The sequence below is a fragment of the Salvia hispanica genome, chromosome 5, assembly GCF_023119035.1.
Source record: "Salvia hispanica cultivar TCC Black 2014 chromosome 5, UniMelb_Shisp_WGS_1.0, whole genome shotgun sequence".
Taxonomy (NCBI): domain Eukaryota; kingdom Viridiplantae; phylum Streptophyta; class Magnoliopsida; order Lamiales; family Lamiaceae; genus Salvia; species Salvia hispanica.
Genome location: NC_062969.1, coordinates 27,408,576 through 27,426,774, shown reverse-complemented (window position 1 = coordinate 27,426,774; position 18,199 = coordinate 27,408,576). Strand labels below are relative to the sequence as shown.

General features: G+C 35.1%; 2 protein-coding genes and 1 long non-coding RNA gene across 4 annotated transcripts; 2 read left to right on the top strand and 1 right to left on the bottom strand.

The window, feature by feature from the left end:
- The first annotated feature begins 3,001 nt into the window (after nucleotides 1-3,001).
- LOC125187885 lies at nucleotides 3,002-4,680 on the top strand. Its single transcript, XR_007170678.1, has 3 exons — nucleotides 3,002-3,798; nucleotides 4,180-4,340; nucleotides 4,421-4,680. It is a non-coding gene; the product is annotated as an uncharacterized LOC125187885 (long non-coding RNA).
- Nucleotides 4,281-7,611, bottom strand: LOC125187884 (pentatricopeptide repeat-containing protein At3g61520, mitochondrial-like). 2 transcript variants are annotated; one of them, XM_048084534.1, is made up of 2 exons: nucleotides 5,341-7,611; nucleotides 4,281-4,488 (listed from the first exon to the last, which is right to left on the bottom strand). In XM_048084534.1, the coding sequence occupies exon 1, from the start codon at nucleotides 7,477-7,479 to the stop codon at nucleotides 5,356-5,358; it is 2,124 nt and encodes a 707-aa protein (XP_047940491.1). In that variant the 5' UTR covers nucleotides 7,480-7,611; the 3' UTR covers nucleotides 4,281-4,488; nucleotides 5,341-5,355. The 2 variants fall into 2 exon arrangements, with proteins under 2 accessions (XP_047940491.1, XP_047940492.1); XM_048084535.1 differs by lacking the exon at nucleotides 4,281-4,488 and having other exon boundaries at nucleotides 5,178-7,463; nucleotides 7,544-7,583.
- Nucleotides 7,612-7,767: 156 nt separating this feature from the next.
- LOC125187210 (cell division cycle protein 27 homolog B) lies at nucleotides 7,768-17,125 on the top strand. Its single transcript, XM_048083756.1, has 16 exons — nucleotides 7,768-8,044; nucleotides 8,542-8,614; nucleotides 8,785-8,891; nucleotides 9,032-9,078; nucleotides 10,212-10,309; nucleotides 10,678-10,982; nucleotides 12,595-12,750; nucleotides 13,282-13,495; nucleotides 14,053-14,240; nucleotides 14,319-14,384; nucleotides 14,918-15,037; nucleotides 15,288-15,364; nucleotides 15,594-15,713; nucleotides 15,803-16,022; nucleotides 16,104-16,385; nucleotides 16,710-17,125. The coding sequence occupies exons 1-16, from the start codon at nucleotides 7,940-7,942 to the stop codon at nucleotides 16,767-16,769; spliced, it is 2,238 nt and encodes a 745-aa protein (XP_047939713.1). The 5' UTR covers nucleotides 7,768-7,939; the 3' UTR covers nucleotides 16,770-17,125.
- Nucleotides 17,126-18,199: the final 1,074 nt, after the last annotated feature.

Here is an 18,199-nt window from a genome sequence, read left to right as displayed (position 1 = left end):
CACTACCTAACTGATCCTAGACAGGCTACGTACGACAACAAGCAACAAACATTTAAATCTAACATTAAACAACCAAGAGCACCTGCAACTACATGACTATGCTGGAAACTTTCCTAAAATAGGAAGACAAAGTGCAAAAGTTAAGTGATGACCTAAAGCAAAAAACATAAAGTTGCAGATCTGAATCTCTAACTACTCCCTACTTCAGCTTCTTCAAACAACCAAGTAAAAACAGCGCATTGAGACACCACCGACGAAGAAAAACATAGCATGCATCAAAACGAGTCCCGAATGAGAAATTTAAACTAAAAACTACTGGATCTACGCTAACTTGTCAGACAGAACCACGAACGAACGGAAATAGGCCACAATCATGTAGATAATAGATTTGAAAACAAAGAACACCACATCTACGAAATCAAATATTATCTAACATGGATCTACGAAATCAGAGTTAAACAAGTTAGATCTAAGAGATCCAAACAACTACCAATTGCGAAAAAGCATCTAACAAACATGAACCTTTAATTTTATTTTACTTATTATAATTACAAACTTTATCGATAAAAAAGTAAACCTTTTTTACAAAAATCATACGTAAGTTTTATTCATAAAATAATAACTTTTATTCACAATTACAATAATTTTTAATCACAAAATTAACTCTTTTTTTTATTCAAGCAATGGCTTTTAATTATTACAACAATTTTTATGCATAAAAATAAATTTTTTTATTCACAGAAATAGTACTTAACTTTTAATTTTGCGAACTTTTATTCACTAGAATTGTGGAATAATGTTTTATTCATTTAAATATTATTTTTATTTATTAAAAAATAATTTTTTTCACAAGTGACTTTTCGAAAAAGTTAACTGACATCACAACTTTAATTCAAATAAATAATAGTACTATCTCTTTATTCATTAGAACAAAATTATTTGTTATTTAATATAATAATAACTTTTATCGATTACACTAATAAATTTTATTCACAAAATATTACTACTAACTTTATTTACAAGAACAATAAATTTTATTCAATAAGCATAAAACTTTAATTTATTGGAGTAATAATTTATATTTCTTGGAACTATAACTTTCATTTTAAAGAACAATAAATTTTTTATTACCATAATTCTTTTACTGACAATAATAATAAAGTACATTTTATTCATCAAACGATTATTTTTTTTCACAATTATCAAAACTCTTGTACAATAGAAACATTAATTTTTTTCACATTAAATAATAAATTTTATTCTTTGAAACAATTATTTTTATTATAAATCAATACAGCAATAACTTTTGTGTTAAACTTTAGTGTAGTTTTGCATAAACAATAATTTAGTAACCTTTATTCTCTTGTACTTCGTCATTAAAAAAATAGACTAATTTTATCATTTTGGCCGTCCTCTAAAATTAAACAAAGTCTAAATATGAAAATTTTTAACAAATTACACACCACTAATATGTGGACCCTACAATCACTAACACTACTTCCACACCTTTTCACATCTTCTTACTTTACTACCCCTCCGTCTCAACTAAGTTGAGTCGTATTCTACTTTGGGTTGTCCCAACTAAGTTGAGTTATTTCCTTACTTAACAAAAAACAAAATATCAAATTACTCTTACTCTATTCTACTATCTATTTTACTCTCTCTTTATATTTTCTACTTTATTCCTCTCTCCTACTTTTCAACACAATTCCTTAATCTATGTGTCTGAAAGTTATGTATCAACTTAGTTGGGACGAAGGGAGTATTAAAAACCTGTGTGTGTCATTTATAGTTTCTTCTCTTGAAAATAAATATATTGTATTTTATTTATTACGACAATAATTTTATTAATGAAAATAATAGCTTTTATTTTTAAAAATAGTATCAATAACTTTTATTCACAAGAATTATAATTATTTTTATAAAAATAATAATTCTTATTTATAAAAACAATTAATTTTTTATTTGTAAGAACAATCATTTTTAATTTTATATTTTAAAAGTTATATCAGCATTTCTAGTAAAATTATGAAACGTACATTTAATAATACTCTAATTAAAATATGAATACTCTAATTAAAATATGAATACTCTAATTAAAATTCTAAATACATTGAATGTAAGCATGATCAGCATGTGTTAATTAAACTTCATAATCTAAGATTTATCCTTCTCTAATAACAAAATGGTAAATTAGTCATAATATAAAATATCCCTATGGCAAAATAACATAAAGGTATTTTGGCACAGTGACATTGATTTTGGCATAGAACATTATATCTCTAAATCACTGCCCTTTTTAAAATACTCCTACTAATGTAATTCAAATTTAGTTCTTCTACTCCCTATATACGATATTGTTTACGCTTTTATAAACGAATTATATAAATAGCGATTTAGTACTAGTAATTTGAAAAATCCCACGAAAACCTATTCCCCTCCCAACTGAAAGGTGGCAGGAGCCGTCAACTGGATTATCACTACTGTTTTCAGACACCACCACCAAACCAAACGCAACGAAACACCACCTCAAAATTAGGAAATAATTGTGCAAAAGTTTAATTTTACTGGGTGCATGGATAAGCTTTGAATGGAAAAAGAAGAGAGAAAAATTACATAGGGAAAGCCAAGGCCCAAAGTTATCCCTTTGTGTGGAATCCATCCAATCTTTTGATACAAACAAACAATAATATCCCATAACCTTTTCATCATCCCCCTCTTTCCTTCTCCTCCCCACTTTTCATTGCTATATTCTTTCTTTGACACAGAAGCTCATCAAGGCGAATTGTTAGGTGAAGATGTGCTACCCCTCTTCCTATTGGGTTTGGGTCGGTGCAACCGCAAGGCAGCGGCCAGCTGAGGAAGGTGGTGGTGCGGTTGTGAGGGCGTGTCTATGCTCGCCCACCAATCATCCGGGTTTGTTCAGGTGTAGGCGACACCGTGGAGAGTATAAGTGGGTTAATAGGCTGCGATCGGAGCCTATTTAATCTAACCAATAATTTCAATGTAAAATTTTAAGGCAAGGTCAGCACAAGATGTATCTATTTCTTCAATTTCTACGATAAGTAAACATTAGTAGCTCATGCAGCAATACTAGCTAGCTCTGTACATATGAATTAGCGGTTTCGTAAATCCGAATGGATATGAGCACTGATTCAGTATAATTTCCTGATGATCTTAGATGCTGGAAAAATTGCATTCGTCTCTATGCTATGATTGCTAACACTGTTAAGAAAAGGAAGAGGAATTAGTAAAAAAAATAATTCAAGTTTACTATGCTAAAGAAAAGGGTGGGAACCAGTTGAGCTTTTTTTATTTGAGATAGAAACATTGTTCTTCCCCTTCTGCCTATTTCTAAATTGCAACATGAATCAACAACAATGAGCATGCAGTGCAGGTAAGAAAACAGAGACTTTAGCAATTTTGGTGAGTAATCTGATTTCATATTATACTTTTGTGTATGATAATACATTATTATACATACCTTACGAAAATCATAATGACGCGTCTTCTAATTGGGGAGGACGTGCACCAAATAAATAGAGAAAAGTATAATAAGACCTGTGGATCTGTGGCTGTAGATGTTATCCCCTAAAGAGTCTTCTGCGGAGGTATGCTCACTGATCATAAAGTCTTTCAGCAATTCAGCTATAATGGTCATATGACTTGTGGACCTGTGGCTGTAGATCTTATTTGCGGAAATAGTCCTTTGTATAGTTATAGTAGTTAGTGGTTTCCTTACTTGTCGCAGGTTCCAAATGGAGTTGCTGGGCATTTCCTCCTTGGACTCGTGTACAGGTTTTAACATGATACCCTTATTCAATTCTCAATTACATTGGATTTTGCTGTCTTTTTGGGTTGGGTTGCATTGGATATTCTTTGTAAATGAAAAATAAGTTGGTCACTAAGTCACTTTTAGATAAAATTTTCTATTGGTCCAAGTGAAAGATTCTATTTGTGTTTTCCTGTCTTTATTAATTAATATTGATACATTAAGGTAAACAAGGTTAATGCTCTATATTGAAATTGCACAGTACTAATGTGACTTTCTTTTAATCATCAGGAGATGCCAATATTGTGATCTGATTGTAGAAATGTGTGCAATGCGTTAAGGTTGGCGTTTAGAAAAGCATTTGTTGTGGACTTTTGTACATTAAAGTGTTTTTTCTTTGTTGACAGGAGAGTGGGACATTTCAGAAGAACTAGAAAATGAATTTTCTGGAAATTATGATGGAATGAAAAAATGCATTTGTTTCGTAGGAGAAGGAGAGGCAACTATGTAGAAAATTGTTAACAAGCTAAACAAACAAACTATAGAATGACCACAACTCCAAGCTTGAGTAAGATTTCCACAAAAAGTAAAGTTCAACGAATTACCTCATCTTTAACTTCCTGATAGTCTTTCTGTTGCTTCTCCAAGGACGAAGAAAGACCTGCAACTTTTCCCTCCAATCTATTGACCTCTCTCTGCAATTCCTCGGGATTTCCCTGGCAGTCACGTGGCTTTTGAGAAGAACTATCAGTTGAATCACCAATCGACTGGAAATAAAGGCGCCCGACATTTGCGTTTGTGCAGGCTTGTTTGCATATAGGACAACTCCTCTTCTTCGAATTGGGACAGTACTCAAACCATTGTTGTAAGCGATTTTCAGCAAATACAAAATGTCAGATTCTCTACTATTTTAAATGAAGGATATAATCCACTTTGCTGGAATTCCTTCATTAACCATCAATACGGCCCAACCCCCAACATACACAGACATAATTCACGGCTCTCCAATACAGCCCAACCCCAACATACACAGATATAATTCACGGCTCTCCTAATCAGGAAAGGAGAAGAGATTCTTCCAACATTTCAAGTGCGCGTGAAACTAATACATCGAAAGCTACATATTTAAATCGATCCAAGAGACATATCACCATCAAAATGAGTTTTTAAGCTTCTATTTTTACACACGCAAATGACACTCTTTGCGCAAGTTCCTTGAATCAAAGAACAAAATATCTTCATAACACACAAGGATAGCTCCGCGTATAGTGAACTAAGAATGCAAAAAAAAGTTCTCAATCTATCGCATCCCCTATGTGACGGACGAAACTCTAGTCACTTAAGCCCTCTAAAAGTTTCTCCACCAAAAACAATCGAAAAAACATCAGTTTCGTTTCCTTCGACATCTCAAGAATCAAGTTGCAATCAATTAATAAACAAGTGTGGAGTTCAAATGCAACTCACCAGAGCAATTCTCCAAACTCAACTTACATGAACAAATGCAGTTTTTCAAATCATTCATCAAAAAATGTTACTACCATCAACAAGGGGCATATCCATTGATTTACCTCCACCACGAAGCTCTACACAGTCAGATTAAAATCCCGGTAGGACCGAACGAACTCTTTCAACTTCTCAGTCTCACCAGCTGCAGAAAGCCACTCAGTGAGAATCTCCATTGTCACATAATCCGGCATACATTCCTGTGTACTCATCTGCTTCATAAGCTGCAGCGCCTTCTTTGACCAATTCCTCTGCTGCAGGCCTTTAAACAGAGCATTGTATGTGGTGTTATTCATCTTCACCCCACGAGCCCTCATCTCATCCATTAATGAAAGAGCCCCTTCCACATAATCCTCCTTGCAATGTGAGTCAATCAAGATGTTGTAAATAACAGTGTTCGGAGGCACCTTTGATGTGGATTTCATGTCTGCGAATAACCTCATCGCTGCACTGAGACTCCCCTTCAAACAGTACCCTTGAATCAAGGCACCGTAGGTAACAACAGTAGGTGATAATCCATCATCCACCATCTTCTTCATTACTTTCTGTGCATGCTTGAAATCCCCCTTGTCACAGAAATACGAAATCAGAGTATTATATGTGACGCGATCAGGATTTAATCCCGCAATCTCCATTTCTGTCAGCAGCTCAGATGCATTCCCAATCTTATTCTTCCTACAAAATCCACCAATCATGATATTATAGCCAATTATGTCCAATGAAAAACCAGCTTCCTCCATCTTTGACTTGATTTCCATAGCATCATTCATTCTTCCTGCCCGTGTAAAGCCCGAGATCAAGGTGTAGTAGATGATAGCATCCGGGTTGCATCCATTTTCTTTCATTTCGTTAAACAAATCCATTGCTTTCTCAATATTGTTTGCACCACAGAAAGCAGTTATCAATGCAGTATATGTAACTGTATTCCCTTCCAAACCCTTCTCACGCATTCTGCTAAAGAGTTCCATCGCACTGCTAACTCTACCAACCCTACACATCCCTCCCAGCATTGCATTAAGTGAAACGATGTTCGCACCCTCATCAAGATTGCTCATTTGCTCAAAAAGCTCGCGCGCCGTATCAATGTCACCTACTTTACAAAATCCATCGATCAAGCAATTGTAAGTGACAGTGTTTGGCTCACACTTGGTCTCAGACGACCTCATTCTCTCCATCAACCTTAACCCATCTTCTTGCCTCCCAACTTTACACAATCCATCAATCAACGTGTTGTAAATGACAACATCTGGTTTAATGCCAACTTCTCCATCTCTCATCTTCTCGAGCACCTCCAATGCCTCATCCAACCTTCGAATCTTGCACAAGTTCCTGATCATGATCCCATAGGTCACAACAGTGGGTGTGATCCCCTTGTCCTTCATCTCATTCATCAACAAGTTCATTCTAAGATAATCACGTTGCTGCCCTAACTTTGACAGCAGGAAATTGCAAGGGATCACCTCCACATGAGACCCTGAATTCATGGCCTTTTGCAAAGCATTCCAAGCCTTGTTGCAGTCTCCATTCCTACAAAACCTAGAAATCATGTGCGTCAACCAATATCCACCCAAGCAAAGACCATTCTCACTAAAACGCAAAAAAAGATGATAAATTTCCTCATCCTTCAAATCCCAACCTCTGTACTTTCTTCCCAAAATCGATGAAAAGACAATTCTCAATGTCCTGTCATTGGGCGGATTAGTGGCACCTGGTTGAAGCATTTTGTCGACCAGCTTCAGGGCAGCAGGGAAACGGCCCAAATTGAACAATCCAAAAACAACTAAATTAACCACGTGCGTATTCCTCACCCGCGTCTCGATGGCGTCGAGCGCCATGACCATCTCCTCCAGCATATTGGCGTTGCTAAAGCTTCTAATCAGCAGGGTTCCCGCATTGACGGAGAGAGGGGTATTTTGCTCCTTGGCCATTGCGAAGAGCTCGTATAGCTTACCGGGGGAATTAGGGTTTTCGCGCATGACAAGCTCAAGCACCCCTTGGAACGCAAAGGGGACAGAATCGGATAGGTGGGGGCTTGATTTGAGGTAGTCGAAAAATTGGAGGGCATTTTGAGAAGACGGGAGCTGGCGGGTGATTTTGAGGACGGACTGCGGAGAGACGGCGGAGAGCAACGACACCATCAGCCGATGAGTGCCGCCGGAAACCTCTGCAATTGGCTGCCGCCGAGCCACTGCGCAACTCCTCATCAAAATTAGAGAGAAATAGATATCAGCAATTGATAAATGAAAATGGATTAAGATAAGTAATTACAAGGAATTAGGAGAAAGATAAGCTTGAATCTGAAGAGAAAGGTAAGCGGCGGGAGTGTTAGAAATGAATTGAATCATTTTAGCAGTCATGTGCAGAAACAAAAGGGGCTAAATTTGAATTTTAACCAAGATGCGGGGTTACAAAACTAGAAAAGCAAATTTTGCCATTATTTATTATGTTCAAATTCAATTGGGGGGTTTTGCCTCTCAAATTCCAGATTTTTTTCTTTTCTTTTTTTCCGTTAATGTTTAATTCCGAGAATCCGTCTCCGACTTTGTGCAATTAACCAGCTGGCAATTTAAAATGTGGTGATAATATTTTTCAAATCTCAATCTCCCTCCATCTCCTTCTGAGTGTGTATAAGATCTCCAAAATCCATAGTTTTGGCCTGCAAAGATGGAGGCCATACTTACAGATAGTGTCCGCAACAGCCTCCAGCAACTAATGCACCGAAACGCCATTTTCATGTGCGAGCGCCTCTGCGCTCAATTTCCTTCGGAGGTTAGTTTCTTATTAAATGCAATGCGGAACAATAGAATCATGGAATACTATTATTTACAATTATTTCTGTAAGTGCATTGCTCGTAATTAAGTTTTCTTCTTCAGCTGAGTGACGATTTTATTGCAGTTTGAGTTTTGGCACACCCTCTATATTCATACCAAAGTTGATAAAACCATGTTGACTTTATTTCTAATTTCATTATTGGGAAGGTTTAAATTGCAATTCCAGTCTGTTGCTACTTGCTTAGTACTGTATTTATCAAACAAAATTCGTGGTTTCTGACTTTGCATTTCTGTATATAATTATGTGGGAAGGAGTGGGGATTTCTGGTTATAACTTATATAATACTATCATAGTGATGTTGTTCTATGTAAAGGACGGTGCATCTTGAAATTCACACTTGTGATTTTCTATAGTATTGGTGAATGTGGCGATGGGTAATTCTGTACTAGCTTTAAATTAAAATGATTTTTGATATTTGTTTTGTTGAATGCAGAAAAATCTGCAGCTGCTTGCTAGCTGTTATTTGCAAAACAATCAAGCACACTGTGCTTATCACATTTTGAAGGGTATGTACCACAAGTTTTTCTTCTTTAAACTGAATCTTTGATCAGTTGGCTAATGGTGCATGATTATTGATTACTCATATTACTCTTATCTTTGTAGTAACATTTCATAGTGGCATTGCCTGGAAAATGTCTTATTAGTATAATTAATCTTTTTTGCCTTCGATTTCAAGGAACACATATAGCTCAATGCCGCTATTTGTTTGCACTGGCTTGCTTCAAGATGGATCTTTTGAATGAAGCAGAAGCAGCGTTATCCCCTAAAGAATCTTCTGCGGAGGTATGCTCACTGATTATAAAGTCTTTCAGCAATTCAGCTATAATGATTATATGACTTGTGGACCTGTGGCTGTAGATGTTATTTGCGGAAATAGTCCTTTGTATAGTTATAGTAGTTAGTGGTTTCCTTACTTGTCGCAGGTTCCAAATGGAGCTGCTGGGCATTTCCTTCTTGGACTCGTGTACAGGTTTTAACATGATACCCTTATTCAATTCTCAATTACATTGGATTTTGCTGTCTTTTTGGGTTGGGTTGCATTGGATATTCTTTGTAAATGAAAAATAAGTTGGTCACTAAGTCACTTTTAGATAAAAAATATTCTATTGGTCCAAGTGAAAGATTCTATTTGTGTTTTCCTGTCTTTATTAATTAAAATTGATACATTAAGGTAAACAAGGTTAATGCTCTATATTGAAATTGCACAGTACTAATGTGACTTTCTTTTAATCATCAGGAGATGCCAATGTTGTGATCTGGTTGTAGAAATGTGTGCAATGCGTTAAGGTTGGCCTTTAGAAAAGCATTTGTTGTGGACTTTTGTACATTAAAGTGTTTTTTCTTTGTGGACAGGAGAATGTTTGCTGCTATCTTTCTAGCTCCATATGATTTCAAATGACTATTAATAAACAACTCTATGGTCTCTATCATAGATTTATCATTTAACTATGAAGATTTCAATATTGTTTCCTTATTTATTGGGCAAATAGTTGCAAGGGATTAAGGTCACGTCAGTTCATAGTTCACTGGAAAGTCTGTTGTAAAGCCTGTGACTCTGTGTTTCCTTATTCTACTGGAAGACAGAGTAAAAGGGTGCTCATGATGAATTATCAAATGATGACAGTGCAGAAAACTACTTTTACTGAACGTGATATATCAAATGATTTTTCTTTCATGTTCTTGCTTGTATGGGTTAGTCTACCTTTTATATGATTACGAGAAAAAGAGAAAACAACTATTGTGAGTGCTACCGATGGTATGATCATATGATAACAGTTCCTAAAATCTGGAAGTGTCAAGATAGTGCCCCTTTCATGCTGTTAACTGTTAAGTGTGTTTTGTTTTACGGTCTTACAACCCAATAATCAAGATATAAAGTTTGACGAAATGAAAATTCTCAATTGGTGTTGAGAAGTATTGTTATGTTTGAATACTGAGTGGGAGCTTCCAGAAGAACTAGAAAATGAATTTTCTGGATATTATGATGGAATGAAAGAAATGCATTTGTTTCTTAGGAGAAGGAGAGGAAACTGGGTAGAAAATTGTTAACAAGCTAAATATTCCATTACATTTGTTCTTCAACATCATATGTTGTTATCACAGGCATACGGATAGAAAGCAGAGTGCTATCAATCACTTCAATCAGGCTCTATCCTTGGATCCATTGTTGTGGGCTGCTTATGAGGAGCTCTGTATATTAGGTACTCCATATAGGATATTTTTACATTGTTTTTTTCATTTTCTGCAATCTCTGACTGTCTGACACCATGTAGCAAAGGAATGACAAGTGTGTAGCCTTTTATGAGGACTTTTTCTCACTTTTTTATGTTTTGCTACACTCTTGAGCCTGTTCTAACTATCGTGGAATTTGAAACTTTTTTATCCGTGTAAAGTTCTAAGTGTGATAACCAATGCTTATTTGTCTCCTTTTGGATGGGCCTTTACTTGAGCAATGTTTGCTCCCATTTTAATCAGTATGTTGCCAATATCTTTTCATTTCTAGTGTAAATTTAATCAGTACTATAAAAAGTCAATCTTTTCTAACTAGATAGAGGTGGCATCATTTCAGGTGCTGCTGAAGAAGCAGCTTTAGTCTTTGACGATGGAGCTTCTCTTTTTATTCAGAAGCAATACCTACAACGTGGTATGGCTTCCCATAGTTCGCAAGCAACAAATGAGGGTCATGAGATTTCTTCAAACAGGACTTCAGTATCTGATGATGTTAGTCCAAAGACATTGAAGCACTCTTATGGTAATAACCTAAGAGAGATATCTGGGAACTGTTATGGAACAGCTTCACATCAGTTCCCACATGGTGGTCCCACCAGCTTGCCATTTTACCATACTCCTTCCCCAATGGCTACACAAGCACAGGTACAATCATTTATTGATGATCTTCAATCATGAAATGATGCTGTTTCTTCATCTAGATATTGCTGCTGCATTATTCTGTTTCAGCTCTCATGCCTGTGGTCATGGTCATGGTCATGCTCACTATTTTATATTGAGGGAACATCTTTTTTAGTACATCAACTATCCTAAATGAACAAATTTGGTCCGTAACATTTCATAATATCTTTTGAGGTCCATCAGCTATAAGTTAATATCAATTCAAGTACTTTTTGGCTATTTTCAATATTTTCATGACCAAAGTACCCTTAAGGCCATGGGGGAAATTCAAACTATTTATCCTCTCATTTTAATTAAAGAGTATAATTTGGGATAATTGATGTACCAAAAAAGATGTTCCCTCTAATTTTAATTTCAAAATAAAAATATCTTAATGATATTAATATTCTATTACTAATAATTATTTACGTTTAGTTTTACTTATTTGTAATATTTTAGATCATTGTACTATATTTAATATTAATAGTGAAATAACTTAGGTATAAATATATGTAAACATTATGCTTATACAATATTTGTATATAAAAACAGTTCAATTTATTAGATGGAATATTAATTTTTCAATCTTAAAGCTATACATAGAAGAATATGTTATTTTTAAGTGCAATACAAAATTGACAATTAAAAATAAATTAAAATTCATTAACATACACAAAATCTTAAATAATTCAAAGAGCTATGTTTTATTTTATCTACTCTTATGTAGTAATTATAGTCTAAAAAAATTAGTTGAAATTATCAATAATCAATTTAATAAAAAAGACAATGGCATTCCTTAGTTGAATATATGATTAATTTAAATCTATGATTGTGTAATTAAATAAAAAGTTAATAGTTGCTTTCAATTGTTTAGTATCACAATGTTGCGTCTTAATATTATCATTAGGCCATTTACAACAACATCACGAAAACTGTTCATAGTTATCATATTTATTCCCTTGACTATTCGTGAATCATATTTTTTTTACTTTATTAAATTTTTATTTCAATGTAGTATATATTATATATTATGGTTAACTTAAATTTTCAGAAAGAAGAAAGTGGATGAATAAAGAAAGAAAAATAAATTACATTCTTTAATGAAAATGAGAGGGTAAATAGATTGAATATTTGAATTGCCCTGCATGGCCTTAAGGGTACTTTGGTCATGAAAATAGTGGAAATAGCCAAAAAGTACTTGATTTGATAACTTATAGTTGATGGACCTCAAAAGATATTATGAAATGTTACGGACCAAATTTGTTCATTTATGATAGTTGATGTACTAAAAAAGATGTTCCCTCTTTTATATTTAAGCTGACTGTTGGTGATGGCATTTATTTTCAAACCTTCCTCATCTAAAATTGTGGATTTTTATGATTTTATCGTTGTTTTTGCTAGCTGTCTGACTGAAATTAGTCATCTTTCTTTGATGGTGTTCTTTATTTATTTGTTTATTTTTGGGTAAATTGAGGTTAATCTTTTTGGAGAGCGATCGACTATCATTCACTTATGATATTATAGAAATGGTTATCCTTGTTCTTTATTGTCTGTGCTAAAGAATGCTAAGTTTGTTCTTATACTAAATGAATTGCAGTTATCTGGAGTTGCTCCACCTCCATTATGCAGGAATGCACAACCAAATGGTTCAAATATGAGAACATATGGAGCTGATATATCCCAACGAGTAACCATGAACTCTGCTGTTGCAGGCCCTAGAAGAAAATTTGTAGATGAAGGAAAATTAAGAAAGGTGAGATACTAGTATTGCTGCTGTAATAATTTTGTGCATGCTTTTACTCATTTTAGCCACCCAGAGCAAGCTTGTTTTTTCCTTTGTTCCCCTTTGAATTTATTTCATCTGAGTAACTTTTTCTCCTTCATCTGTCTGACACATTTTCCTTATTTATCGATTGATGATATAGCCTTTCAGACTTCAGAAATAGGCTCTGCAAAGTTTTGATCAGTCTCTTTTGTTTCACACATTTTCTTTAAGCTTACGACGCATATTGTTAGGGTGCTGGAGTTATATCAACGAGGGACAAGTTTTGGAACTAACAAAGAATCATTGGTATAGGGTCGAGTTGGAGTCAGAACTTCTTTGGTGCTAGCTTTAGCTATAGGGATTGAAGTTGTATAATTCGCTGGAATGATTAATTGGATGACAGATGACTGTCCCTTTGTAGTGCTAATTTCCTCTAACAAAATATATCTTTTTGTTTTAAAGAAAACACAATTAGTGGAGAAATGGCCTTAAAGTTTGTCAGTTAATTCATGTTTTTAGGTATCTGAGAGACTATTTTCTGATTCCGGGCAACGACGAAGCATGAGACTTGCTGGAGAATCTCTTAACGCAAATTCAAATACGTCGGTAGTTTCTGGGAACGGAACAAGCCACTCTTCTAAATATTTTGGGGGATCCAAGTCAAACTCAGTGGTTTCACGTTCTTTGACAATTCGAAAAAGTCACCCTTCTTCAAGCGAGATTGCTTATGAAGGTAAATGATTGCCTAGCTTTTTTCATAAATTTATCTTGTGATGTTTTATCTCTTGAATTATACACATGAAGACTTGCATAGTGAAGCTTGACCTAATGCGATTGTCTTGAAACCATTGCACATGTTTATTATGAATATTGTACTTTTGAACCTTGAATCATTACAACGTCATTCAGTGTGGTGCCTCAGTCTCACTTCTAGCTACTTGACCTCAATCTACCAACTGCACTGTGTTTCTCCATATTTTTTGATGTGCAGAAAACTAGGTTCATTGTCTGAGGATGGCTTTCAATTTATTTTCAATACTTTCCATTCGATTTTAATTATTTACCTACCTTTAGATGCTACGTGAGTGATATCCTAGTATTTGAAGGCGACGAAGTTTATTTTGTATTTGTTGCAATATATTGATTAATAAAACCGTGAAATTACCAAGTAAGTACTAGTTAATTAGAGAAGGGTTAAGCAAGGGAAAGTAAGAGCTAAACAAGGGAGTTTCAAACCTTGTTACATAGATACTCTTTTGATCTTGCCTGACTTCAGTCTTGCTATCTTAGGTAACCATCATGAGGTGTATGATGAATCTAGATTAAATTTCACTAGTTCGACCTCGTCACCATGTGGTGATAATAGGATTCTTGAACCAGAAGGAGCAACCAGAGTTGCAGATGGTGCTTCTGTTATTCTAGGTCTCCTAAGGCTTCTTGGGGAAGGCTTCAGACTTTCCTGTCTTAGCAGATGCCAGGTAGTAGTTACATCTTGAAGGAATGTTGTGGATTAGTTCACTTTACATCTAAAGTAAAATTTTGCTTGTCATGAACAGGATGCATTGAACATCTACATGAAACTTCCACAAAAACATTATAATACCGGATGGGTGCTTTCTCAGGTAAACAGTTCATCTTTTACAGTCATATCACATTCTCCTGGTTGCTAGCTGTTACCATTATTTATTTTTATATATCTGTAAATGCAAAAGCAGAGTTGCACATCTCATATTTGTATAAATTATCTGTAGTGGCTCTTGCATATGATTCAACCACAATTTTTCCTAAAATGAATAAAATGAAGTGAGTTCGAAATATATATTAAAATTCTTGCGAACCTGGACATGTCTCTTAGGAAATTCAACTGGAAGGCTTCGAAATTTTCTATCGTTTTGAGAGGGGGGGGGGAGCATTATATGATCCCAGTATTCAAGCAATCATTTCCGTACTGTCGAGCACAAGATTTTGATTACGTTCCCTTTCCTTCACCACTCTTTGCAAGTTTGTTTAGAAAGATGAACTCAAGATTGCTTGGTTGCACTTGATAGACTTATCTTATTTTGTTTGTTCAGTACTTCACTATCAAGCATTTAATATCTTTACTGGTTCTAGACCTGTGTGTGGATGTCTGGTATATGATCTTACTCAAACACAGGTTGGGAAAGCTTATTTTGAAATGGTTGATTATCTTGAAGCTGATCGTGCCTTCAGTTGTGCACGCATTGCCTCTCCTTACAGTTTGGACGGAATGGATATATATTCCACAGTTTTATATGTGAGTTTTATCTTTGAAATCATTTGTTCTGTTGTCATGCTTTAGTTTCAAACCAGTATCATTGTCCCGATGAATGTGAAGGGGAATATGCTTTGAAATTATGGTCTTTCCCTTTCTAGTGTTAATCTATATTCTATAAACTCATGTTCTTTTAGTTTCTATACTCATTCTTAATTTCTTTTTCGGTTGCTGTTTCAGCTCAACCCATGAATTTTACTTTTTACTGACTCCATCTGCCTCATCTTAAAAGCATTTGAAAGAAGATATGAAGTTGAGTTACTTGGCCCAAGAGCTGATATCAACGGACCGTTTAGCTCCTCAATCATGGTACCGTCCATCATACTCAACTGCGCTTTGCTTTTTATGTAAATAATAATGCTTTAAATTTTATTATAGTATATGCATAGCATGTTTTGTGCTGTCCCTGTGAATGTCTTTGCTTCTGGATACATGATGTTTGATGTGTCAGTGATGTCTCTAGAACCCTTCTGTGGAGCTAAAGATTATTACTTGACACATATGCTATTGCTGCTGATTTGTGTATGTGGTATGCCAGGTTTGCTTTGGGTAATTGCTATAGCTTACAGAAGGACCACGAAACTGCTCTCAAGAATTTCCAGCGTTCTGTGCAATTAAATTCAAGATTTGCATATGCCCACACCTTGTGTGGTCACGAGTACGTATCACAATCTTATTCCACATTATATACGTGTAGCACATTGATGACTGTTGTATCGTTAATTATTAATCCTGTCTTTCTTATAGATATGTAGCCTTGGAAGATTTTGAAAATGGTGTCAAGAGCTACCAGAGTGCCCTTCGGATTGACTCCAGACACTATAATGCTTGGTATGGACTAGGGATGGTATATCTCCGGCAAGAGAAGTTTGAGTTCTCAGAGCATCATTTCCGGATGGCTTTCCAAATCAATCCGCTTTCTTCTGTCATAATGTCATACCTCGGGACGGCTTTGCATGCATTGAGGGTAGATATATTTATCGTGAAAAAACTATCCTAGCTTGGAATTGGTTTCAACTCCATTAACAATTCTCATAAATTGCAACAGAGAAATGATGAAGCTCTGGAGATGATGGAAAGAGCTGTATTGGCTGATAAGAAGAACCCTCTCCCTCGATATCAGAAGGCTAACATCCTTTTGAGCATGGATAATCTTGATGGGGCCCTAGCAGTTCTCGAGGAGCTCAAAGAGTATGCCCCATGTGAAAGTAGTGTCTATGCGTTAATGGGTAATATTTATAAGCGGAGAAATATGTTCAATAATGCCATGCTTAATTTTGGACTAGCATTGGATTTGAAACCATCTGCAACCGATGTCGCTCTTATTAAGGTAACAAAATCCTTTCTTTCTTGTTTGTGGGCTCATCATAGTGCAACAAATGTCACATTGTTGCTTGTTATGACCTTCTATAAATTTCTTAGAATACACAAACCTCCTTGCAGCCTTTCCTATGCTGGGCAAATTTAAATAGGCAATAGTAACATGTTTACATTTGGATTCACCCCAATTAGGGTTCATTAGTCTCCAATTTCGGTTTATGTATCTAGTTAATGTTTATTAATCACAATATAGGGGTATTACTGGGGTGGATGCACAGGAGTGTGCCTCATTTAAATATCATAAATGTTCCGTCCATTGCTTTCTTCTGAACAGGCTGCCATTGAAAAGTTGCACGTACCAGATGAGATAGACGATGGTGACTCCAGTGATTGAATTGGTGATGGTGGGATGTGTTAACTTTATATGGTCCGTGGTGGTGATCCTCAGCGAGTGGTCTGCTTGTGCTTTCGGGCCGAACACAATAATTTGTTCCCTGCATATAGATTTCATTGTTATTCGAGGTACTGTCGGGACATGATGGTGCGGAGCAACTGAAGTTGTGTATAGAATGCAGGGGCAACCTCAAGTCCCAAGTGATTTGTCGCTCAAAAATTCATGTACCCAACTCAACTGTGTATCCCTTCAGAATTCTGTTGTCTGATTCATTGTAACTCACCTCGACTGTAGTGCATAATGTAACTTGAAATACACACACATATACTAGGAGTAATATGTATCTTCCCTTTCCAGCAATTGTGGCACAAATCTTGAAGAAAGTTCCAAAAGCTTGATAGAATGTCTGCTGGAGATATTTCCTTTTGGCACGGGATGTAAAAAAATTATATTTGGTGGTTAAATAACGATAAAATAAGATAAAAGAGGGAATGAAGTATGAGAGAAGTCAAAGTGAAGTAGGAGAAGAATAAAGTAAATGAAAATATATGTTTTGTTTTTGTCGTAAAAGAAAATGACTGAAGTAACTCGAAATGAAATATGACTTAAGTAACTTGAAATAGATGGTGTATTTTGTACTCCCTTCGTCCCATAAAAGTTGAGTCGTATTCCTTTTTAGTCCGTCCCAACAAAGTTGAGTCATTTCCTTTTTTAACAAAAGACAAAACATCTAATCACTCTTACTTTATTCCATCATTTACTTTACTCTCTCTTATCTTTCCTACTTTTTTTATCTCTCTTATTTATTTAATATAAATTCTTAATCTCCGTGCCCAAAAGTTTTGTCTCAACTTTTATGGGACGGAGGGAGTAATATGTAACAACATGCTTAGGATTTTCGTTTTATTTTATCAGTTGCCTATCAACTCTCATCTAGATTAGATGAGTATTATTTTATGGAATTAATTCTGATGATTTCAGAAATCATCCTATGCTATCATTCGAAATAGCTTAATACTAGAAGGGGCAAATGTCCCGCTCATATTTCTATACATAAATACGTGTATTACATGTTAAAAAAAATTTGTATTAATCTTTACTAATTGCTCTTTCAATTTTTAAAATATCTAAATGTATATTTTTGCCCCGAAAATGACTGAAGTAACTCGAAATGAAATATGACTTAAGTAACTTGAAATAGATGGTGTATTTTGTACTCCCTTCGTCCCATAAAAGTTGAGTCGTATTCCTTTTTAGTCCGTCCCAACAAAGTTGAGTCATTTCCTTTTTTAACAAAAGACAAAACATCTAATCACTCTTACTTTATTCCATCATTTACTTTACTCTCTCTTATCTTTCCTACTTTTTTTTTATCTCTCCTATTTATTTAATATAAATTCTTAATCTCCGTGCCCAAAAGTTTTGTCTCA

Coding starts and splice junctions, on each gene's coding strand:
- LOC125187884 (XM_048084534.1), bottom strand. CDS start 7,479: ATGAGGAGTTGCGCAGTGGCTCGGCGGCAGCCAATTGCAGAGGTTTCC.
- LOC125187210 (XM_048083756.1), top strand. CDS start 7,940: ATGGAGGCCATACTTACAGATAGTGTCCGCAACAGCCTCCAGCAACTA. Junction 10,310..10,677: donor TGAGGAGCTCTGTATATTAG/GTACTCCATATA, acceptor GCATCATTTCAG/GTGCTGCTGAAGAAGCAGCT. Junction 15,038..15,287: donor TATATTCCACAGTTTTATAT/GTGAGTTTTATC, acceptor TCATCTTAAAAG/CATTTGAAAGAAGATATGAA.